Below are 24,902 nucleotides of genomic sequence, written 5' to 3'. Positions count from 1 at the left end.
AGCATTTTGCCAGGTGACAGGTTCCCTTTAGATGCCCTGGTTGTCTAAACTCTGCAGGCTTAGCATGCATGTTTATAATGCTAGGAAAATAAATTCAGGCCCATTGCACAATGTTCTGTGCCATTTCAGTACCAAGTCTCTGGTGATCACTCTTACTATATGGCAGCAATGCACAGCATCACAGGAAATATATGTCCATGATTTTATATGCTTGGACAATTTATGCATTTTTTTAAAGTTACATTTATGATAAATGAGACACACACCAATGATTTTTCAATATTAATAGTTTATAATTAAATGTATCTACTTTTAAATTACAAAAGTCCAGCAATTATAGTGGTCCAGCTTTTAAATTCTCGATAACAACAATTTAAATAGGATTGTGTCTTTATTATAAAGGTAATTGGATCATTTCCTGCGGTTCAGAACAAGAAAGCATCACATTTTCTGTAAGTCACGTCACTTAATTTGTTTCTCTTTCACTTAGCTGCTCTGTGTCAACATCCGGCAGGATCAGATTATAGCTTGGCACTGATTTTCCTTGGCACATTTTGGTCATCTTCTTTTGGCTGGGGGTAATAAGCCCACTGTGCCTTTGGGTTGGGAATGCCAGCAATAGGGGCTTGGATTGTGTCACGTGGTATGTTAAAAGCGGAAACCACCTTCAGGGCATCGTCTTTCACCAACCTGCACAGCTCCAGTAACTGTAAAACAAAATACAATCACATGTGAGACGTGATAAACTGGTATGGAGTCACAATGACTCACAGCTCGTGACGCTGCCTGTACTCTGAGCAAACACTACAGAAGACAAAGCCGGAACAGAAGGCCCTGCTGTACATTCAATCCTCTGCAGCTTCCATTATTTACTCTCCAGCAGATACATTAGGCAGTGAAATTCCAAAGCAGATCAACAACAAAACTTCAATATATCTGCTGAGCAAAACAAAAACTCTCATTCTTGTGTTATGACAAAATGGCAGAATGAACCTGGCCATACACCTTAGCTGTCAGCCACATGGTAGGTCGACTAACAGCTAGTCATCCTGATTCCCCCTCCCTCTACCCATACTGTCAGCCAACTGGTAGGTCGACCAACAGCTAGTCATCCTGATTCCCCCTCCCTCTAACCATACTGTCAGCCAACTGGTAGGTCGACCAACAGCTAGACATCCTGATTCCCCCTCCCTCTACCCATACTGTCAGCCACATGGTAGGTCGACCAACAGTTAGTTATCCTGATTCCCCCTCCCTCTAGCCATACATATGCATGGTCAGATCAGTGGTCTCAATGGAGAGAAGGGGAGAAGCTGCTGCCCATCTCTTCTGGCTTCAACTTATCACCCCTGGGAACAGAGAAACTGGTTTATTAAAACCCAACATTTCTAATCCTTCTTATCCTTGACATTTCCCCAAACCACCTTTAGATGATGTTCATTAAATGTGTACGGTCACCTAAGACTGCTTTGTGGGATACAATACTAATCATGGAGAGATAGGATTCATGTCAGCAAGTCAGCCTCTCATCAGTGGTTTTAGAAATACATTCCATTTTAGTTTTCACTTTCAGGGAAAAGCTAGCTTTCCTTGTAGCACAGCTGAGCAAACTGCGGCCCAAGACAGCTGGGGGCTATGTGAGGCCCATACTGTATATAGGGGCTATGCGGGGTCTCACACTGCATGTAAGGGTCTGTGTGTGGGCACTTACGGTGTATAGGGGGCTGTGAGGAGGTTCATAAGGCTTATAGGGGGCTGTGGTTGGACTATAATATCATATAGGGGGGTTGTATTTGGACTCCTGGTATATAGTGGTGCTGTGTGTGGACTCATGGCATATAGGGGAGCTGTGTATGGGATCATGCGGTATATAGGGGGATGTCAGCATACTTAATTCTACTTAATTCATATTTCATTCTGATTTCCATGGTTTATAGAATAAATCAATCCGTAAAAATTGGATGCCACTTCGATGGTCTGTGTGGTATCCAATTTTCCACACAAACCCATTAGATTTTAATTGGTAGATCTCATCCAAGACTCGGATGAAAGTAGTACATGCTGCCATGTTTTCTCACAGTCGGCCTGAGAAAGAAATCACTCATCTGAACAGCCCTATTGAATACCATGGGTCAGTGTGCTGTCCGATTCATACGCTTGTCTGTTTGAGCCCTTGTCTCATTTATCAGAAAACTCATCTAATGTGCTTAAAAATCTGTTTGCCAATGACAGCAGTTGATTCATGTCAGCAGCAACTGGGCAATAACTTAGACAACTTCATTATAGGAAATAGAAAGGTTTTATTTTAGGATAAATACAACAGAGGAGGAAGATGAGAGTATCTGTCCATGTAAATGGCAGACTGAGGCCAATCTGATAATCTGTCAGATTAGTTTAAATGATCAGAAATCAGCGATTAAACCCATCTTTAGTTTTAGTGAAGCTGAACACAGTCGCTGTGAAGGGTCGGACAGACGGCTACATGAAAATCTGTACTGAGAAATGGTCGTTTTAAAAACTTTGCTTATCAGAAATGAATCACTGTAAAACTTCGACCAGCAGACCAGATTCCTCATCTGAAGCTTTTGTAGGGCAGAAAACATTTAATTATGCCTGTGGTTTACAGCCTATGTATGAAGTGGCAGAAAATATTAACACTTTCCAAAATTAATATTTCTTTCGTTTAGAAATGAATGTATTCTGTCACCACAGATCTAAGAGCAAACACATTTATTTCACAAATGACTAACTGCCAGCTCATAAAAACCACCGAGAGGGACAGACATCTTCTCCTGCTCTAAATATTGCAGGATTTCCTGTAGATCATAATATATGATACGGTAATGTCAATCCTTCACAAAACAAAGGCCTGGGAAGACACGCAGGTGACAGTACCGATGGCACAGCTTACGTCCGTGTACACACACAAGATCTGTACAGCCGGGATCAGACCTAAATAACTAATGTAAAGAGTTTAAGGTGAGGATAGAGGAAAAAGGAATAATTAATGTTCACGTGCATAATGTCAGGAATCAGTAAGTCATTATTTCACTGTCCATGCTCTTGGCGTGGGATATTTTTTATTATATAGCCAGATTAGTGTTAAAAGCAATTTTGTCTATAAAAAGTTGTGACATATTGATAGGATATGCTGTTATTTCCTGATCCGTAGAGGACCGGCTGCTTAATTAAGATGTGAGATTACTAGCTATTTATTAAAGCTTATGTCTTATCTTATTTTTGCACAAATTGTACTTTTTCTCTTATTGATCTTGTCAGTTGTCTCCTATTGTTAGCTAATGAGTCCTAACACTTTAATAGCAAAATCCTGTTTAATTTGATCAGTTGCGGTAATTAACCCCTTCCCGACCCATGACGCCTATGCGGCGTCATGGAATGATCGCATCCCTGCAGATCGGGTGAAAGGGTTAATTCCTATTTTACCCGATCTGCAGGGAGAGGGGGAGTTGTACTTCAGCCTAGGGGGGGTGGCTTTGCCCCCACGTGGCTACGATCGCTCTGATTGGCTGTTGAAAGTGCAACAGCCAATCAGAGCAATTTGCAATATTTCACCTATGAAAATGGTGAAATATTGCAATCCAGCCATGGCCGATGCTGCAATAGCATCTGCCATGGCTGGAAATCATGTACTGGCCCCCCCCACCGCCCCCGATCTCCTCCCCAGTCGTCCGTTCTCTCCGGTACCCCCCTCCGTCCCCCTGTTCGCTCCCCCGTGCTCCTGTCCGCTCCCCCGTGCTCCTGTCCGCTCCCCCCGTCCTCCGATCCCCCCCCCTGTGCTCCGATCCACCCCCCCACCACCCCCTCATACTTACCGAGCCTCCCGGTGTCCGGCCGTGTCCTCGCTGGGCGCCGCCATCTTGGAAAATGGCGGGCGCATGCTCAGTACGCCCGCCGAATCTGCAGGCTGGCAGATTCGTTACAGGTACATTTTGATCGCTGTGGTAGGTTCTACCACAGCGATCAAAATAAAAAAATAATAAATAAACCCCCCCCTTTATCACCCCCATAGGTAGGGACAATAATAAAATAAAGAAAATATTTTTTTTTCTTTTACCACTAGGGTTAGGGTTAGAACTAGGGGTAGGGTTAGGGGTAGGGTTAGGGTTACGGGTAGGGTTAGGGTTAGGGGTAGGGTTATGGCATGTGCACACAGAGCGGATCGGCCGCGGATCCGCAGCGGATCGGCCGCGGATCGGCCGCGGATCCGCAGCGGATCGGCCGCGGATCGCAGTGGATCCGCAGCGGATCGGCCGCGGATCCGCAGCGGATCGCAGCGGATCCGCAGCGGATCGGCAGCGGATCCGCAGCGGATTGGCCGCGGATCTGCAGCGGATTGGCCGCGGATCGGCAGCGGATCCGCAGCGGATTGGCCGCGGATCTGCAGCGGATCGGCAGCGGATTGGCCGCGGATCCGCAGCGGATTGGCCGCGGATCTGCAGCGGATTGGCAGCGGATTGGCCGCGGATCCGCAGCGGATTGGCAGCGGATTGGCCGCGGATCCGCAGCGGATTGGCAGCGGATTGGCCGCGGATCCGCAGCGGATTGGCCGCTGCGAATTCGAAGCAGTTTTCCATCAGGTTTACAGTACCATGTACACCTAAGGAAAACCAAATCTGCTGTGCCCATGGTGCGGAAAATTCCATGCAGAAACGCTGCATTGTATTTTCCGCAGCATGTCAATTGTTTGTGCGGATTCCGCAGCGGTTTACACCTGTTCCTCAATAGGAATCCGCAGGTGAAATCCGCACAAAAAAACACTGGAAATCTGCTGTAAATCCGCAGGCAAAACGCAGTGCCTTTTACCTGCAGATTTTTCAAAAATCGTGCGGAAAAATCTCACACGAATCCGCAACGTGGGCACATACCCTTAGGGTTAGGGTTGGAATTAGGGCTAGGGTTGGAAATAGGGTTAAGAATAGGCTTGTGGTTAGGGTTACGGATAGGGTTAGGGGTGTGTTGGGGTTACAGTTGTGGTTAGGGTTGGGATTAGGGTTACGGTTGGGATTAGGGTTAGGATTAGGGTTGGAATTAGGGTTACGGTTGTGTTGCGGTTAGGGTTGTGGTTAGGGGTGTGTTGGGGTTAGGGTTGTGATTAGGGTTATGGCTACAGTTGGGATTAGGATTAGGGGTGTGTTGGGGTTAGTGTTGAAGTTAGAATTGAGGGGTTTCCACTGTTTTAGGCACATCAGGGGTCTCCAAACGCAACATGGCGCCACCATTGATTCCAGCCAATCTTGCGTTCAAAAAGTCAAATGGTGCTCCCGCCCTTCCAAGCCCCGACGTGCGCCCAAACAGTGGTTTACCCCCACATTTGGGGTACCAGCGTACTCAGGACAAACTGGGCAACAACTGTTGGGGTCCAATTTCTCCTGTTACCCTTGCAAAAATAAAAAATTACTTGCTAAAACATAATTTTTGAGGAAAGAACAATTATTTTTTATTTTCACGGCTCTGCGTTATAAACTTCTGTGAAGCACTTGGGGGTTGAAAGTGCTCACCACACATCTAGATAAGTTCCTTCGGGGGTCTAGTTTCCAAAATGGGGTCACTTGTGGGGTGTTTCTACTGTTTAGGCACATCAGGGGCTCTGCAAATGCAATGTGACGCCCGCAGACCATTCCATCAAAGTCTGCATTTCAAATGTCACTACTTCCCTTCCGAGCCCTGACGTGTGCCCAAACAGTGGTTTACCCCCACATATGGGGTATCAGCGTACTCACAACAAACTGGGCAACAAATATTGGGGTCCAAATTCTCCTGTTACCCTTGTGAAAATAAAAAATTGCTTGCTAAAACATCTTTTTTGAGGAAAGAAAAATGATTTTTTATTTTCACGGCTCTGCGTTGTAAACTTCTGTGAAGCACTTGGGGGTTGAACGTGCTCACCACACATCTAGATAAGTTCCTTGGGGGGTCTAGTTTCCAAAATGGGGTCACTTGTGGGGGGTTTCTACTGTTTAGGCATATCAGGGGCTCTGCAAACGTAACATGATGCCCGCAGACCATTCCATCAAAGTCTGCATTCCAAAACGTCACTACTTCCCTTCCGAGCCCCGGCATGTACCCAAACAGTGGTTTACCCCCACATATGGGGTATCAGCGTACTCAGGAGAAACTGGACAACAACTTTTGGGGTCCAATTTCTCCTGTTACTCTTGCAAAAATAAAAAATTCTGGGCTAAAAAAATATTTTTGAGGAAAGGAAACACTTATTATTTTCACGGCTCTGCGTTATAAACTTCTGTGAAGCACTTGGGGGTTCAAAGTGCTCACCACACATCTAGATAAGTTCCCTTGGGGTTCTAGTTTCCAAAATGGAGTCACTTGTGGGGAGTTCCTACTGTTTAGGCACATCAGGGGCTCTGCAAACGCAACCTGATGCCCGCAGAGCATTCCATCAAAGTCTGCATTTCAAAACGTCACTACTTCCCTTCCGAACCCCGACGTGTGCCAAAACAGTGGTTTACCCCCACATATGGGGTATCAGCGTACTCAGGAGAAACTGGACAACAACTTTTGGGGTCCAATTTCTCCTGTTACTCTTGCAAAAATAAAAAAATTCTGGGCTAAAAAAATATTTTTGAGGAAAGGAAACACATTTTTTATTTTCACGGCTCTGCGTTATAAACTTCTGTGAAGCACTTGGGGGTTCAAAGTGCTCACTACACATCTAGATAAGTTCCCTTGGGGGTCTAGTTTCCAAAATGGAGTCAATTGTGGGGAGTTCCTACTGTTTAGGCACATCAGGGGCTCTGCAAACGCAACCTGACGCCCGCAGAGCATTCCATCAAAGTCTGCATTTCAAAACGTCACTACTTCCCTTCCGAACCCCGACGAGTGCCAAAAGTCGTAGTTACTCACCGATAACGGTGTTTCTCAGAGCCCATGACAGCACTACCAGAGAGATGGAGTCCGCCCTTCAGGGACAGGAAACCCTACCGAATAAAAGGGCGGTACCTCTCTCCTGCCTCAGTTTAGTTTACAGAGCATCAGAGGTCCTCCAGGTTAGTGACAACAAGAAATACACATATTTTTAGCAAAATACTTATGAAGATCACACCGTGTCTAAATCAAACACACACTTCGTATACTAAAGTGCTCACCGCACACGTGATAAGGGGGGGAATAAGCAGGTGCTGTCATGGGCTCTGAGAAACACCGTTATCGGTGAGTAACTACGACTTTCTCAGTCGCCCATGACAGCACTACCAGAGAGAATTGCAGAGATTATTGCTTTAGGGCGGGACCACAGCCTGTAAGACCCTTCTTCCGAAGGTTAAGTCCGACGAAGAGGCTAAGTCTAAGCGATAGTGCCTAAAGAAGGTTGAAGGTGTTGACCAGGTGGCCGCTTTACAGATTTTATCTATTGGTACCTCCGACCTTTCGGCCCAGGAGGTCGCCATAGCCCTTGTAGAGTGTGCCTTGAGTCCTTCAGGAACTGCATTTCCCGTGGACGAGTATGCCAAGGCTATCGCATCAGTGACCCAACGAGCTATAGTGCCTTTGGAGGCTTTGAGTCCTTTTCTAGGCCCCTGAAAGCAGATAAAAAGACAGCCTTCCTTCCTACACTGACGGGATGACTCTAGGTAGTGTATAAGACACCTTCTCACATCTAAGGTGTGGAATTTTTCCTCCTTTTGATTTTTTGGGTTTGGGCAGAAGGACGGAAGGATTATTTCCTGGGATCTATGGAAATTGGAAGCCATTTTGGGTAGATAAGCAGGATCTGTCCTCAATACTACCCTATCATCCATTATTTGTGTAAATGGGGGGTTCGCAGATAGAGCCTGAAGGTCACTAATCCTACGGGCAGATGTTAGAGCTGTAAGAAGGGCCATTTTAAGGGATAAGATTTTAAGCGGTATTGAATCTATAGGTTCAAATGGGGGTTCAGTCATAGCTGAAAGAACCAAATTTAAGTCCCAGGACGGAGGGCTTTTGATTTTTACTGGCCTAGAACGTGTTGCGGCTTTAATGAACCTTGCTACCCATGGGTTAGTGGCAATACTATCATTATATAATGCCCCTAAGGCCGCTACTTGTACCTTTAAGGTGCTCACTGCTAGACCCATATCCAAGCCTCTCTGTAGGAATTCTAATATTTTGTTTATTGGAACCCCATCTTGTAGTGTTACACCAGAGGTGGACAGAAACTTCTTCCAAGTTTTACCATAGACTCTAGTTGTTACTGTTTTCCTACTTTTTAATAGTGTGGACACTACATTATCTGAGAAGCCCTTTGCCCTTAGCAGTGACCTCTCAAGTTCCACGCTGTCAGGTGTAGATTTGTCGACTGAGGGTGGAACACCGGCCCTTGAGATAAGAGGTCCGGAATATCCGGAAGGACCCAGGGATCCGTGACCGATAGGATTCTCAGCCAGGAAAACCAGGCCCTTTTGGGCCAGAACGGGGCTATTAGAATGATTCTCGCCCTGTCCTGTCTTATCTTCCGTAGGACTGCTGGTATAAGTATATGAGGGGGAAAGGCATATGCCAGACCGTGAGTCCAGGGAATCGAGAATGCATCTAGTGCTCGGGGGTTCCCTCTGTGGTCTAGAGAACAATACTGTTTTACCTTCCTGTTCTCTAGAGTGGCGAAAAGGTCTATTGTCGGTACTCCCCAGATTTTTGTGATCTGATCGAAGACCCTTTGGTTCAGAGCCCATTCCCCCTGTTTCAGCTGGGTACGGCTTAGGAAGTCTGCCTTTTTGTTTACTATGCCCCTTATGTGTAACGCCGAGAGGGATAGGAAGTGATGTTCGGCTAGGGCGAAGATTTGGGAAGTAGTGTCCATCAGGGCTCGTGATCTGGTTCCCCCCTGGTGGTTCAGGTAGGCCACTACTACTTGATTGTCCGAGAAAACCCGGACATGCTGTCCCCTTAGTTGGGGAAGAAAAACTGATAGAGCGTGGCTTACTGCGCATAGTTCCTTTTGATTTGAGGATACCTGGTATTCTCGATCTGTCCAGACCCCCTGAGTAACACTGTTTCCCAGGTGAGCTCCCCACCCCGTGGGACTGGCGTCCGTGGTGACTACTCGATGTGTATCTATCACCCATGGAACTCCCTTTGATAGATTGTTGGGATCTAGCCACCAGTCTAGGGAACGAATAGTGTTTGAACTTAGAGTCATGCGACCTTCCAGGCTTCCCTTCAGTATGAGCTGATTTTTTAGGACATCCCACTGGAGGTCTCTCGTGTGGATCTGAGCCCACTGTACTGCCGGGAGACAGGCAGAAAGGGACCCCAGTAGTGACATTGCTCCCCTTAAGGTCATATGAGGGTTTGAACGAGCTGCTGACACAATGCTTAGTATTTTTTGTATCTTTAAGTTTGGAAGGCGACATTCCTGTAAAACCGAGTCGAGAGTTAGGCCCAGAAACTCTTGTACCATGGTTGGTTCTAGTTTCGACTTTTCGAGATTCAGGAGCCAACCTAATTCCGTTAGAGTTTTTATCACTCTGCTGCACTGTTGGCGGCAATGTTGGGCTGTGTTGCTGATAATCAGGAAGTCGTCTAGGTAAGGTATTATAATCACGTCTTCCTCCCTTATGTGTGCCATCATTTCTGCTACCACCTTGGTAAAAACACGGGGCGCTACTGAAATGCCAAACGGAAGGGCCTTGTACTGATATTCTCTCACTACTCCCTCCATGACCACTGCTAGTCTGAGGTATTTCTGTGATTTTTCGTGGATGGGGACGTGATAGTACGCGTCGCTGAGATCCAACACTACCATGAAACAACTTGGAAACAGGTTTTTTATTGTGGATCTTATCGATTCCATTTTGAATGTTTGATTCCTTACATAGGTGTTTAATTTCCGGAGATTTATTATTGTACGGAAGGAACCGTCCGGCTTTGGAATCAGGAACAGTGGGGAAAAAAATCCTCTCCCTCTTTCCAGGAACGGAACTTCTCGGATCACATCTTTGGATAGGAGTTTTGAGATTTCTATTTCCAGGGCTTGTTGTTGTCTCCCTGAGGGTTTCAATGGAGTGACCACGTAGTGTTGGGGAGGAAGGTTGGTAAAGTTTAATTGAAGTCCCATTTTTATTAGGTTTAGAATCCAAGAACTGGAGGAGATTTTTTCCCAGGCCGGAAGGTAATGAGACAGTCTCCCTCCCACCCTGGGTGAGGTGTCATTTAGGGGTTTTTTTATTTCTGGGGGAGTTGCCAAAGAGGAAGCCTCTATCTTTATTTCTCCCCTCCTCCCACCTGTTCTGTTCTCTAGGGGGGCGTCTGCGGAAAAATTTCCTGTTCCGAAAGGGCCGCCTGACATATGGAGCGGCCAGGTTAGGGAACCCCTTCTTCTTATCCCCAGCTTTTTGTAAGATGTCATCGAGGGTTTCTCCAAACAGAAATTTCCCCTCACATGGGATTGAGCAAAGTTTTTGTTTCGTTTGTAGATCACCTGGCCAGTTTTTCAGCCACAGCGTTCTACGCGCTGCATTGGACAGGGCTGCCGATTTCGAAGTCAGTTTTATAGAATCCGCCGAAGAGTCAGCCAAGAAGGCTGCCGCTCCTCTAATCATGGGAATTGACTCAATTATTTTTTGCCGGGATACTCCATCCCTTAGCTGTTTCTCCAGATTGTCTAACCAAATCATCAGAGATCTGGAAGTACATGCGGCCGCTATGGCAGGTCTCAAACATCCCCCTGCTGACTCCCAAGCTCCTTTTAGGAAGGTGTCGGCTCTTTTATCAAGAGGGTCTTTTAGCGTACCCATGTCTTCAAAGGGCAGAGCAAACTTCTTTGACGCTTTAGCGACTGCCACGTCCAGTTTAGGGGCTTTATCCCATGCTATAGAATCATCTTCCGCAAAGGGATATTTCCTTTTAAGGGAGGGTACAGATGAGTTTTTTCTTTCTGGCTTCTCCCACTCCTTTTTAATCAGGGCTTGCACATTTTCATTAAGTGGAAAAACTCTGCGTTTTTTCTGGCCCAGGCCGCCAAACATAATGTCCTGCACCGTTTTATCAGGACGTGGGTCTAGAACCCCCATTGTAGATCTTACAGTCTTTACGAGGGCATCTATTTCGTCTAAGGGGAAACAGTGACGGCCTCCACTCTCAGTATCTGAGGAGAAGGAGGAACCTTCCTTGTCTGACACATCCTCATCAGAACTAGAAGGATCAGAACGAGACAGGGGGACAGGTGTTCTCTCCTTAACCCCCTCCCCTTTAAGGGATTTAAACGCCGTTTCTACCTCTGATCTAATTACCGAGCGTAATTCAGAGGCAAAACTGGGGGTTTCTTCACAGAGGACTTGACCTATACAGGAACCGCATAGTTTTTTATCCCAGCTCTGAGCTAGGGGTTCTCCACATAAGGGGCAGTCTCTATGTTTGGTTTTTTCCGTTTTTTTTCTTGCCAGTTCTGGAGGAGGCACGGGATCTTGAATGAGACCCGAAGTAGAAGGTGCCGGCTGGCTGGACATATTGGAGGCTTTACTCTGCGGCGTAGAATGGCTCCTGGAACGGGAACTTCGGGTGCCTGCAGATGTCCTTCCGCCCGACTTGCGCTGGTGACGCTGTGGTAGCTGCACTGGCTGTAAGGGCTGTGCTGACTGGAGCTGCTCATCGCTGTCCGCCATAATGGGACTGTATGCAGCGACGAGCGCTCACACAGCTGTGCTTTTTAAAATGCGCGCCGAACTCCCCTCCTCCAGGCTGCGTTTGCAGGGAAGCGCTGGTCCCCAGTGCGCATGCGCACTCCCCAGGACCCAGAAGTAGATGTATAGCGCTGGTCCCCAGTGCGCATGCGCACTCCCCAGGACCCAGAAGTAGATGTATCTATATCCGGTGCGGCGGCCATCTTGGTGCTCTCACACACCAGGCCGTCGCTCCGGAGCAGGCCTCTCTGCAGAGGCACGCCGGGTCCCTAAGCCCCTACCCCAATCTGGGGAGGCAGCGGCGCTTCCCTCCGCTCACTCTGCAGCCCCATCGGACCCAGAAGCGGCGGCGTCGGACACCGAGCCAGCGGTGACAGGGGCCTCCCCGCCGTCATACCCCCACTGGTCGGCTCCGGATCACAGGTACCGATCCTGAGGGTTCGCCTGTCAGGGACAGGAAACAAAACTGAGGCAGGAGAGAGGTACCGCCCTTTTATTCGGTAGGGTTTCCTGTCCCTGAAGGGCGGACTCCATCTCTCTGGTAGTGCTGTCATGGGCGACTGAGAAACAGTGGTTTACCCCCACATATGGGGTATCATCGTACTCAGGAGAAACTGGAAAACAACTTTTGGGGTCCAATTTCTCCTATTACCATTGGGAAAATAAAAAATTGTGGGCTAAAAAATCATTTTTGAGAAAAGAAAAATTATTTTTTATTTTCATGGCTCTGCGTTATAAACTTCTGTGAAGCACTTGGGGGTTCAAAGTGCTCACCACACATCTAGATTAGTTCCTTGGGAGGTCTAGTTTCCAAAATGGGGCCACTTGTGCGGGAGCTCCAATGTTTAGGCACACAGGGGCTCTCCAAACGCGACATGGTGTCCGCTAATGATTGGAGCTAATTTTCCATTCAAAAAGCCAAATGGCGTGCCTTCCCTTCCGAGCCCTGCCGTGCGCCCAAACAGTGGTTTACCCCCACATATGGGGTATCATCGTACTCAGGACAAACTGGACAACAACATTTGGGGTCCAATTTCTCCTATTACCCTTGGGAAAATAAAAAATTCTGGGCTAAAAATCATTTTTGAGGAAAGAAAAATTATTTTTTTATTTTCACGGCTCTGCGTTATAAACTTCTGTGAAGCACCTGGGGGTTATAAGTGTTTACTATGCATCTAGATAAGTTCCTTGGGGGGTCTAGTTTCCAAAATGGGGTCACTTGTAGGGGAGCTCCAATGTTTAGGCACACAGGGGCTCTCCAAACGCGACATGGTGTCCGCTAACGATTGGAGCTAATTTTCCATTCAAAAAGTCAAATGGCACGCCTCCCCTTCCGAGCCTTGCCGTGCACCCAAACAGTGGTTTACCCCCACATATGAGGTATCGGCATACTCAGGAGAAATTGCCCAACAAATTTTAGGATCCATTTTATCCTGTTGCCCATGTGAAAATGAAAGAATTGAGGCTAAAAGAAATTTTGTGTGAAAAAAAAGTACTTTTTCATTTTTGCGGATCAATTTGTGAAGCACCTGGGGGTTTAAAGTGCTCACTATGCCTCTAGATGAGTTCCTTGGGGGGTCTACTTTCCAAAATGGGGTCACTTGTGGAGGAGCTCCAATGTTTAGGCACACAGGGGCTTTCCAAACGCGACATGGTGTCCGCTAACGATGGAGATAATTTTTCATTCAAAAAGTCAAATGCCGCTCCTTCCCTTCCGAGCCTTACCATGTGCCCAAACAGTGGTTTACCCCCACATGTGAGGTATTGGTGTACTCAGGAGAAATTGCCCAACAAAATTTAGGATCCATTTTATCCTGTTGCCCATGTGAAAATGAAAAAATTGAGGCTAAAATAATTTTTTCGTGAAAAAAAAGTACTTTTTCATTTTTACGGATCAATTTGTGAAGCACCTGGGGGTTTAAAGTGCTCACTATGCTTCTAGATAAGTTCCTTGGGGGGTCTAGTTTCCAAAATGGGGTCACTTGTGGGGGAGCTCCAATGTTTAGGCACACGGGGGCTCTCCAAACGCGACATGGTGTCCGCTAAAGATTGGAGCCAATTTTTCATTGAAAAAGTCAAATGGCGCTCCTTCCCTTCCGAGCCCTGCCGTGCGCCCAAACAGTGGTTTACCCCCACATATGAGGTATCAGCGTACTCAGGACAAATTGGACAACAACGTCCGTGGTCCAGTTTCTCCTTTTACCCTTGGGAAAATAAAAAATTTTTCGCTAAAATATCATTTTTGTGACTAAAAAGTTAAATGTTCATTTTTTACTTCCATGTTGCTTCTGCTGCTGTGAAACACCTGAAGGGTTAATAAACTTCTTGAATGTGGTTTTGAGCACCTTGAGGGGTGCAGTTTTTAGAATGGTGTCACTTTTGGGTATTTTCAGCCATATAGAACCCTCAAACTGACTTCAAATGTGAGGTGATCCCTAAAAAAAATGGTTTTGTAAATTTTGTTGTAAAAATGAGAAATCACTGGTCAAATTTTAACCCTTATAACTTCCTAGCAAAAAAAAAATTTGTTTCCAAAATTGTGCTGATGTAAAGTAGACATGTGGGAAATGTTATTTATTAACTATTTTGTGTCACATAACTCTCTGGTTTAACAGAATAAAAATTCAAAATGTGAAAATTGCGAAATTTTCAAAATTTTTGCCAAATTTCCGTTTTTTTCACAAATAAACTCAGAAATTATCGACCTAAATTTACCACTAACATGAAGCCCACTATGTCACGAAAAAACAATCTCAGAATCGCTAGGATCCGTTGAAGCGTTCCTGAGTTATTACCTCATAAAGGGACACTGGTCAGAATTGCAAAAAACGGCAAGGTCATGAAGGGGTTAAGGTAAAACAGAAACATGAACAATACCTCTGTTTAAGTATAAATATAATAAAATGTGAATACTTTTCTCTTTCTTATATAAAGAAAACATTTTTGTGTTTTCTCTGGGAACAGTCAAATTATCAGAAAGGAACAGATTTTTACAGTTGTGACCTTCGTGGGTGAATTTCCTGTAAACATTGACTGCTTACCCATGTATAAATTATTTACATCATACAGAAACTCACCCCAGCAATCGTACAGAGCGCAGGCGTAAAAGGACAATTAAAACGCTGAGAAAATAGTGCACTGCTGCTAGGTAATACCAGATAAATGGTACAGTACACAGAGGTGTAACTGGAGTCTTTGGGCCCCAATGCAAAATTTGGACCTGGACCTCCACCAGTATGTTTTCCACATGTACAGACCCCTGTAGCTTTCTAAGATCATACTGAAATAGAAGTGTTTGCTCCCCATTAAAAAAAAGTACAGATAAATATACATATATCATAGAAAACACAGCAATAAGATCATTTTCTTACTAATACTTCTAAATAGTAGTCATCCAGTTACCAAATAACAAATGTCATCATACTGGTACTGAACAAGTCTACCATACCAAAACTAATATACCAATAATAAATCACATAAAAAGAGAAATACCAGCACACAATGTTCCCTATCCTTGCACCTCGGTGTAACATTGTCCCCCAGCCTTGTCCCTTTCTTAAAATGTCCCCCATCCTGGCCCTTCCTTGCAATTATGTTGCCCTTCCAGGCACCTTCCTGTAATAATGTCCTACATCCGGGCCCTTTTCTTTAATAATGTCTTCCACTGTGTAACTATTGTCCCCATCTTTGTCTCTTTCTGTAATAATTTCCGCCAACTTGGCCCCTTCCCGTAATAATGCCCCCCGCCACGGGAATCGTTCTCTAACACTTTAAAAGAAATAAAACAAAAAAAAATGAATTCTTCTCCCCACTCACATGATGTGCAGCGTTCTCTCCTTTATAGCCGCCGGCGCAGGAAGGTGGGACGGTGCATGGCAGTGACATCATGCGCTGCCCACGATGGACATGCTGATGTCAGCTGCGGCCTCTGATTGGCCAGTGACGTGTAGTGCTGCGCGTGCTAGGAGCTGTTGGCTCTCTGCCCTGTAAGGCTCTGTGCACACGATGCGGATTTTGCTGCGGGTCCGCCGAAGTTTCCCATGAGTTTACAGTACAATGTAAACCTATGGGAAACGGAAAACGTTGTGCACATGCTGCGGAAAAAACGTGCGGAAATGCAGCGGATTACATTCCGCAGCATGTCAATTCTTTGTGCGGAATCCGCAGCGGTTTTACACCTGCTCCATAATAGAAAACCGCAGGTGTAAAACCGCAGTGGAATCCGCATAAAAACCGCGGTAAATCCGCAGGAAAAATGTAGCATTTTAGCCCTGCGGATTTATCAAATCTGCTGCGGAAAAATACGCAGAGGACCATTCTACATGTGCACATACCCTAATGCATTTCAGCTGACTGTGTGGCTGAGGAGGTATGGCGACTCAATACACTATGACTGGCAATTACCACTATAAATGCATTATTATAAGGGTTGTGACAAGGAAGGAATCTTAACAAAAATAATAATACAAATTTTGCCTGCCCTTTAAATGCTGTTCGTTGACTTGCCCTGCAGTAAAGAAGTGTTGTACATTTGAACATGACCACCGACCTCCGCGGTCTCCTTCTGTACTTCCATCATTTCTGACCTAGTGCTGGAGTGGCGAGAGATTAGCCAGAGAATCAATAGGTATTTGAGACTTAACTGCTTTGTGGCAATGCTAAAAATATCTTGGACAGTCCCTTTGACCAATATGATTTTAAAGGGCTCACATGAGATAAAAAAAGAACAAATAAAAAACCCAGCACCACACAGCCATGGATTGTGTGGAGTTTTACAGCTCAGCTCTATTTACTTGAACAAAGTGATGCAGTTTCTGGAAGAAAGCAGGCATATTTTTCTAATCTCATGCAACTATTTAAAGGCATTATTTAAATGACTTTGCCCCCTTCATGCCATGGCCAGTTTCTCCTTTTTCATTTTGGGTTTTTCCTCCTCTTCATCCAAGAGACGTAACTTTTTTATATTTCCGTGTATAGAGCCGTATGAGAGCTTGCTTTTTTTGGGACAAGATGTAGTTTTGAATGGCAACATTGTGCTGATAAAAGAGCATAAACCGCACCTTCAAAAATTGATATAATCCCGCTAGGCAAAACATATATACAGTTGTGCTCAAAAGTTTACATACCCCGGCAGAATTTTTGCATTCTTGGCCTTTTTCCAGAGAATATGAATGATAACACCAAAACTTTTTCTCCACTCATGGTTAGTGGTTGGGTGAAGCCATTTATTGTCAAACTACTGTGTTTTCTCTTTTTAAATCATAATGACAACCCAAAGCGTCCAAATGACCCTGATCAAAAGTTCACATACCCTGGTGATTTTGGCCTGATAACATGCACAGAAGTTGACACAAATGGATTTGAATGGCTACTAAAGGTAACATACTTACCTGTAACCGGTTTGCTTGTAATCAGTGTGTGGCATAAAATCTGAGTGAGTTTCTGGGATCCAGACAGCGTCTTGCATTTTTTCATGCAGCCACTGACGTTTCTGGATTGTGAGTCATGGAGAAAGCAAAAGAATTGTCAACGGATCTAAGGGAAAAGGTAGTTGAACAGCATAAAACAGGAAAGGGATACAAATAGATATCCAAGGAATTGATAATGCCAGTCAGCAGCATTCAAACTGTGATTAACAAATGGAAAATCAGGGGCTCTGTAAAAGCAAAACCACGGTCAGGTAGACCAACAAAAATGTCGTCTACAACTGCCAGGAAAATTGTTCGAGATGCAAAGAAAAACCCACAAGTAACATCAGCTGAAATACTGGACTCTCTGAAAACTAGTGATGTGACTGTTTGACTGTTTCAAGATGCACAATAAGGAGGCACTTGAACAAAAATGGGTTGCATGGTCGAGTCGCCAGAAGAAAGCCATTACTGCGCAAATGCCACAAAGTATCTCGCCTACAATACGCAAAACAGCACAGAGACAAGCCTCAAAACTTCTGGAACAAGGTAATTTGGAGTGAGGAGGCCAAAATTGAACTTTTTTGGCCACAACCATAAACGTTACATTCAACAAGGTCTATGATGAAAGGAACACCATTCCTACTGTAAAGCACGATGGTGGATCGCTTATGTTTTAGGGATGTGTGAGCTAAAAAGGCACAGGAAACTTGGTCAAAGTTGAAGGAAAGATGAAAGCAGCATGTTATCAGCAAATACTGGAGGCAAATTTGCAATCATCAGGGTGGAAGCTGCGCATGGGATGTACTTAGAAGTTCCAACATGACAACAATCCAAAACACAAGGCCAAGTTGAACAAAGTGAAGGTTCTGGAGTGGCCATCTCAGTCTCCTGACCTCAATATCATTGAGCCACTCTGGGGAGATCTCAAGTGTGCAGTTCATGCTAGACAGCCCAGGAATTTACAGGAACTGTAAGCTTTTTGCCAATAAGAGAGGGCAGCTTTACCATCTGATAAAATAAAGAACCTCACCCACAACTACCACAAAAGACTTCAAGCTGTCATTGATGTTAGAGGGGGCAATACACGGTATTAAGAAATAGGGTATGTAAACTTTTGAAGAGGGTTATTTGGATGTTTTGAGTTGTCATTATAATTTGAAAGAGAAAACACAGTAGTTTGACAATAAATGGCTTCACCCTACCACTAACCATGAGTGGAGAAAAAGTTTTGGCATTATCAATCATATTCTCTGAAAAAAAGGCCAAGAAAGCAAAAATTCTGCCGGTGTATGTAAACTTTTGAGCACAACTGTATAACTGAACATGAGGTTCTTAGTGTAATATTGTGACCAGACTGTATGAAGCCCACTGCCATGTTAGAACCCACTAAGAGGTTTGCCGTGATGTGGCAGTGGGCTTCATACAGTGTGATAACAATGTTACATTAAGAACCTCATGTTCAGTTATATATATTTTTGCCTAGCGGCATTAGATCAATGTATGATTTTTGGTGGTGCGGTCCATGCTCTTTTTTTAGCGTATTGGATGCTGTGTCCCCTTTCTTGGACCAGTACTCCTCCCATTTGGTACAGGTGATAATAAATTAGCAGGAGACTGCAAAAGGGGTCCAGCTTATTTTTGTCCTCATTTGAGAGCTTGAGGAAGGAGAGTTTCAATGCTCCGTTCATTTGTTGTTGATGCTGTGTGGTGGCCATTTTTGCTGTGGCTTTGTGCTGGTGGGACGGTACGGTCTGGAGCCATGGGGATTCAGTCTCGCAGCATGGGCGCTGTGAGGCACTGGGCCGTCCGCCCTGCTGGTGTGCATTGTTGCTGCGGTGGTGGTCGGTGTGAGGCTCCACTCCGTTAGGGCGATAGGGACCCACTAAGAGGTTCTCCGTGATGTGGCAGTGGTCTTTATACAGTCTGATCACAATTTTACACTAAGAACCTCATGTTCAGTTATATATATTTTGCCTGGCGGCATTAGACCAATGTGTGATTTTTTTGGACATGCGGTCCATTCTCTCCATTTTGGCGTATTGAATGACACTATTGATTTTACCATATCATGTACTGGAAAACAGGAATAGACTTCCAAGTGCAATGAAATTTTTAAAAAAGTGCAATTCCACAATAGTTTTTTTAAATTTTTTATTTACCATCGTCATTGGATAGTAAAACCGACCAAGCAAAGTGATTCCCCAGGTCAGTGTGAGTACGCAGATACCAAACATGTATAGTTTATTTTTCTTTTTCTTTTTTAAGTGGTAAAAAGAATTCCTAAATTTCTATGAAAAAAGTTTAACCATTTGTCGCCATCTTTTTATTTCATTGTCCACTTGGGAGAGCTGAAGCTGTTATCATCAGATCACCTGTGCTATACATAAAAGGGCTTCAGGACTGCTATGTATAGCAGAAATTACGATCCATGAATGCCGGCCACATCATATGTCGTGAAGGGTCAGTACAGGAGACAAACAGTTAAAAATTCTCACAAAGTTTATAGCAACAGGCTCTTATTTTAAAAAGTTGGTTCAGATGTCAAAAATAACAAATCTAAAATGCATCCTGAGGCCCAGTTTATACAGGACATCTTTCAGGTTTTTTTGTTCTTACTCTGGAAAGTATATGCAATAGCCAAACAACTCATTCACACGCACCTGAAAAAAAAAACTTTACGACTTTTTTCAAATTACAGCAGGTCCTGTCAATCACATATCTACTGTATATATCTCTCTCATTCTCATCTCTATTAGCTATTTCATGCTAGCGCAACAACAATCTATTTTTTTAAATCATATAGTGGCTTGCAAAAGTATTCACCCCCTTTGCTTTTTACCTATTTTATTACAATACAACGTGTGTTTAAATATTTTTGCAATCTGGTTTGTGTGTGATGCATCAGCACTAAATAGTAGACATTGGTGAAGTCAAGTTAGACAAACATAGGCATAAATTAAATTGATGGGATCAAATAACTACAAATTGGCATGTGTATATGTATTTACTCCTTTTGCTACACAGCCCCTAAAAATTTCTGTTGTAAACAATTACCTTCATAAGTTACTTGTTTAGTGAAGCCCACCTGAGTGCAATTAAGTGTCATGTGGTCTGTCAGTATATACACACCTTTTCTGACAGACCACAGAGGCTGCAACACCAATAAAGGGGTTATCTACTACTAGGACAACCCCTTCTTAAACTAAATGTTTGGCCCCAATTAAATTAAAAAAACAACCATACTCACCTCCCATGCCGGGCACCACGTGTCACAACATTTTATTTTATCAGAGCCAAACATTTAGTTCACGAAGGGGTTGTCCTAGTAGGGGGCAACCTCTTTAAGAAAGAGGCATCACTAACCAAACAACACCATGAAGACCAAGGAGATCTCCAAACAAGTCAGGGACAAAGTTGTTGAGAAGCACAAGTCAGGGATGATCTCCCTAATGATCTCTCGGAGTGCCATCAAATCCATTATCATCAAATGGAAAGAACATGGTGCCACAACAAACCTGCCAAGACAGGGCAGCCCACCAAAACTCTCAGCCCGGGCAAGGAGGGCATTAATCAGAGAAGCAGCATAGAGACGAAAGGAAATCCCTGAAGGAGCTGCAGAGTTTCCAAGTAGAGACTGGAGTATCTGTCCATACAACCAAAATAAACTCCAGCAACGTGGCCTTTATGGAAGAGAGGGCAGAAAAAAAGCCTTTACTTACACACAAAAATTGTACGGCTCATGTGGGAGACTCACCAAATGTATAGAGGAAGGTGCTGCAGTATGATAAGACCAAAATTGAACTTTTTGGCCAGCAAGGTAAACCAACTTAACTCATCACCCAAAGAACACCAGCCCCACTCTGGAGCATCGTGGCGTCAGCATCATGCTGTGAGGATGTTTTCGGCAGCAGGGACAAGGAAAATGGTCCGAGTTGAGAGGAAGGTGGATGGTGCGAAATAAATGGATATTCTTGAGCAAAACCTGTTTCAGTCAGTGATTTGAATCTTTCACTGCCATACAGATATCTGTCTAGATTTGTCAGTCTGTATGTTTTTAGCTGCAGTTAGTCAGCATGAGTTCTTTTGTTTTTGTTTCCCTCTTTTCCACCCTTTTTCTTTGCCTTGGCTTTTGTTTAGGACTCACTTATAAATATCATTCTGCCCCCCCACCTTTTTGACTGATTATTTCTCTTTTTCCTTGGTGAATTTGTGCTTTGTTACATTATCCCATCCTGACAACTGATTTTCATCTTGTTTTTTTTACTGTATGTACATAAATATATATATTTTTTGCTTTTTATATGCAGCGTGACTGATGAAGGTCATTGTAGGATGGAAAAGTCTTCATTATTTTTGGACTGCCTACACACAATTAACATACTGTTATCTGCTTACAACATTTGCCTGAGTGCTATGTTTTCTACAAGATGTCAGTGATTTGAGACTGGGACGGAGGTTTACCTTCCAACAAGACAATGACCCAAAGCATACTGCTAAAGCAACACTACAGTGATTTAAGGGGAAACGTGTAAATGTATTGGAGTGGCCTAATCAGAGCCCAGACCTTAATCCAACTGAGAATCTGTGGTCAGACTTGAAGATTTCTGTTCACCAGAGGAAAAATCTAACTCGAAGGAGCTGGAGCAGTTTTGCCTTGGAGAATAGGCAAAAATCCCAGTGGCAAGATGTGGAAAGCTCATACAGACTTATCCAAAACGACTTGCAGCTGTAATTGCCATCAAAGAATGCTCTAGACCAATGTTCCCCAACTCCGGTCCTCAAGAGCCACCAACAGGTCATGTTTTCAGGATTTAGTATTGCCCAGGTGATTGAATGCTTGCCTGTGTAGGTGATGCAATTATCACCTGTGCAATACTAAGGAAATCCTGAAAACATGACCTGTTGGTGGCTCTTGAGGACCGGAGTTGGGGAACATTGCTCTAGACTTTAGGGGATGAATAGTTATGCATACTGAAGTTTTCAGTTATTTTGTCCCATTTGTTGTTTGTTTCACAATAAAAAGAAAAGCAAATGTTCACAGTTGTAGGCATGTTCTTTACATGAACTGATGCAAACCCTCATAAATAACAGTGCAATTCCAGGTTGTGAGGTAGCAAAACACAATAAAATGCCAAAGGGGTTGTGTGAATACTTTTGCAAGCCACTGTAGTTATTGACATTCAGGACAGGGGTATAGAAGTCTATGGCATATCACGTTTTATTTACCATATACAATGACTACAAGTAGTATTCAACCCCCTGCAGATTTAGCAGGTTTACTAAGATGCAAATAAGTTAGAGCCTTCAAACTTCAAACAAGAGCAGGATTTATTAACAGATGCATAAATCTTACAAACCAAAAAGTTTTGTTGCTCAGTTAAATTTTTATAAATTTTAAACATAAAAGTGTGGGTCAATTATTATTCAACCCCTAGGTTTAATATTTTGTGGAATAACCTTTGTTTGCAATTACAGCTAATAATCGTCTTTTATAAGGCCTGATCAGGCCGGCACAGGTCTCTGGAGTTATCTTGGCCCACTCCTCCATGCAGATCTTCTCCAAGTTATCTAGGTTCTTTGGGTGTCTCATGTGGACTTTAATCTTGAGCTCCTTCCACAAGTTTTCAATTGGGTTAAGGTCAGGAGACTGACTAGGCCACTGCAACACCTTGATTTTTTGCCTCTTGAACCAGGTCTTGGTTTTCTTGGCTGTGTGTTATGGACTGGTGATTTAGGAGCGACATGCGACTAGCTCTGAGCAGGTGGTAACTATACAGACCGCAGTTCCTGATCTTAACACAACACTAGCAGTAGCCGTGGGATGTTCCTGTCACTCCCTGGACACCTCGTCACAGCCGGAGAACTAACTACCCTTAAAGGTAGAAACAGGAAAGCTATCTTGCCTCAGAGAGAATCCCCAAAGGAAAGACAGCCCCCCACAAATAATGACTGTGAGAGGAGAAGGAAATGACATACGTAGTATGAAACAAGATTTAGCAAAGGAGGCCACTTCTAGCTAGATAGATAGTACAGGAAAGAACACTGTGCGGTCAGTAATAAAAACTAGAAAAAGTCCACCGCAGAGAAATGCAAAAATCTCCACACCTGACTAAAGGTGTGGAGGGCAAAATCTGCTGCCCAGAGCTTCCAGCTTAGCTGAGTAGATCCATACTGATAAGATGGACAAATGAGCAAAACATAGAATGTGCTGAACAATAAAGTCCACAACAAGTGGACTGCAAAAGGACAAGCAAGGACTTATCTTTGCTGAACTGGTCAGAGTGTCAGGGAAATCCAAAAGAGCAGTGACTCCAAGCAGGAACAATTGACAACTGGCATTGATTGAGGGATAAGGCCAGACTAAAATAGCCGAGCCAGAAAGACGATCAGTGGAAGCAGCTGCTGATGTTAAATCCAAGAAGCAGCTATACCACTCAAAACCACAGGAGGGAGCCCAAGAGCAGAATTCACAAAAGTGCTACTTACAACCACCGGAGGGAGCCCAAGAGCGGAATTCACAACAGTACCCCCCCCCCTTGAGGAGGGGTCACCGAACCCTCACCAGAGCCCCCAGGCCGATCAGGACGAGCCAAGTTAAAGCACGAACCAAATCGGCGGCATGGACATCGGAGGCAACCACCCAAGAATTATCCTCCTGGCCATAACCCTTCCACTTGACAAGATACTGAAGCCTCCGCCTCGAAAAACGAGAATCCAAAATTTTCTCAACCACATATTCCAACTCCCCCTCAACAAACACCGGGGCAGGAGGATCAACAGAGGGAACAACGGGTACCACATATCTCCGCAACAAAGATCTATGGAAAACATTGTGGATGGCAAAAGAGGCTGAAAGGGCCAAACGAAAAGACACTGGATTGATGATCTCAGAAATCTTATAAGGACCAATAAACCGAGGCTTGAACGTAGGGGAAGAAACCTTCATAGGAACATGACGAGAAGATAACCAGACTAAATCCCCCACACGAAGCCGAGGACCAACACACCGACGGCGGTTAGCATAATGCTGAGCCTTTTCCTGAGACAACGTCAAATTGTCTACCACATGAGTCCAAATCTGCTGTAACCTGTCCATCACAGAATCTACACCAGGACAATCAGAAGGCTCAACCTGCCCTGAAGAAAAACGAGGATGAAAACCAAAATTACAAAAAAAAGGCGAAACCAAAGTAGCCGAACTGGCCCGATTATTAAGGGCAAACTCAGCCAACGGCAAGAAAGCCACCCAATCATCCTGATCAGCAGACACAAAGCATCTCAAATAGGTTTCCAAGGTGTGATTAGTTCGCTCAGTTTGGCCATTTGTCTGAGGATGGAACACCGAAGAAAAAGACAAATTAATGCCCATCCTAGCACAAAAGGCCCGCTGTTGTGAAATTGGATTTTGGGCTCCCCCGGTGGCCACTGGTGGAATTGAACTGGTGTGCATCATCCTCTCTGTTCACCTGTTTCCATCAGGATGTGGGAGTCGCTATTTAGCCTTGCTCCTCTGTCACTTCCATGCCGGTCAACATTGTAATCAGAAGCCTTTCTGTGCATGTTCCTGCTGCTAGACAACTCCCAGCTAAGTTGGACTTTAGTCCTTGTTTGTTTTTGCATTTTGTTCCAGTTCACAGCTGTAGTTTCGTTTCTGTGTCTGGAAAGCTCTTGTGATCTGAAATTGCCACTCTGATGTTATGAGTTAATACTAGAGTCTTAAAGTAATTTCAGGATGTGTTTTGATAGGGTTTTCAGCTGACCATGAAAGTGCTCTTTCTGTCTTCCTGCTATCTAGTAAGCGGACCTCAATTTTGCTAAACCTATTTTCATACTACGTTTGTCATTTCATCTAAAA

General features: G+C 44.4%; 1 protein-coding gene across 2 annotated transcripts in view; it reads right to left on the bottom strand.

Moving 5' to 3' along the window:
- Positions 1-269: 269 nt before the first annotated feature.
- ACOXL (acyl-CoA oxidase like) overlaps positions 270-24,902 on the bottom strand; it is an 804,481-nt gene continuing 779,848 nt past the window's right edge. For both annotated transcript variants that reach the window (XM_077283134.1, XM_077283133.1), the window contains one exon: positions 270-707. In XM_077283134.1, coding sequence (XP_077139249.1) covers positions 522-707 — 186 coding nt within the window. In that variant the 3' untranslated portion in view covers positions 270-521. The remainder of the gene's footprint in view (positions 708-24,902) is intronic.

Source organism: Ranitomeya variabilis, chromosome 2 (genome assembly GCF_051348905.1).
Source record: "Ranitomeya variabilis isolate aRanVar5 chromosome 2, aRanVar5.hap1, whole genome shotgun sequence".
NCBI lineage: Eukaryota > Metazoa > Chordata > Amphibia > Anura > Dendrobatidae > Ranitomeya > Ranitomeya variabilis.
This window is presented reverse-complemented; position numbering and strand designations above follow the sequence as displayed.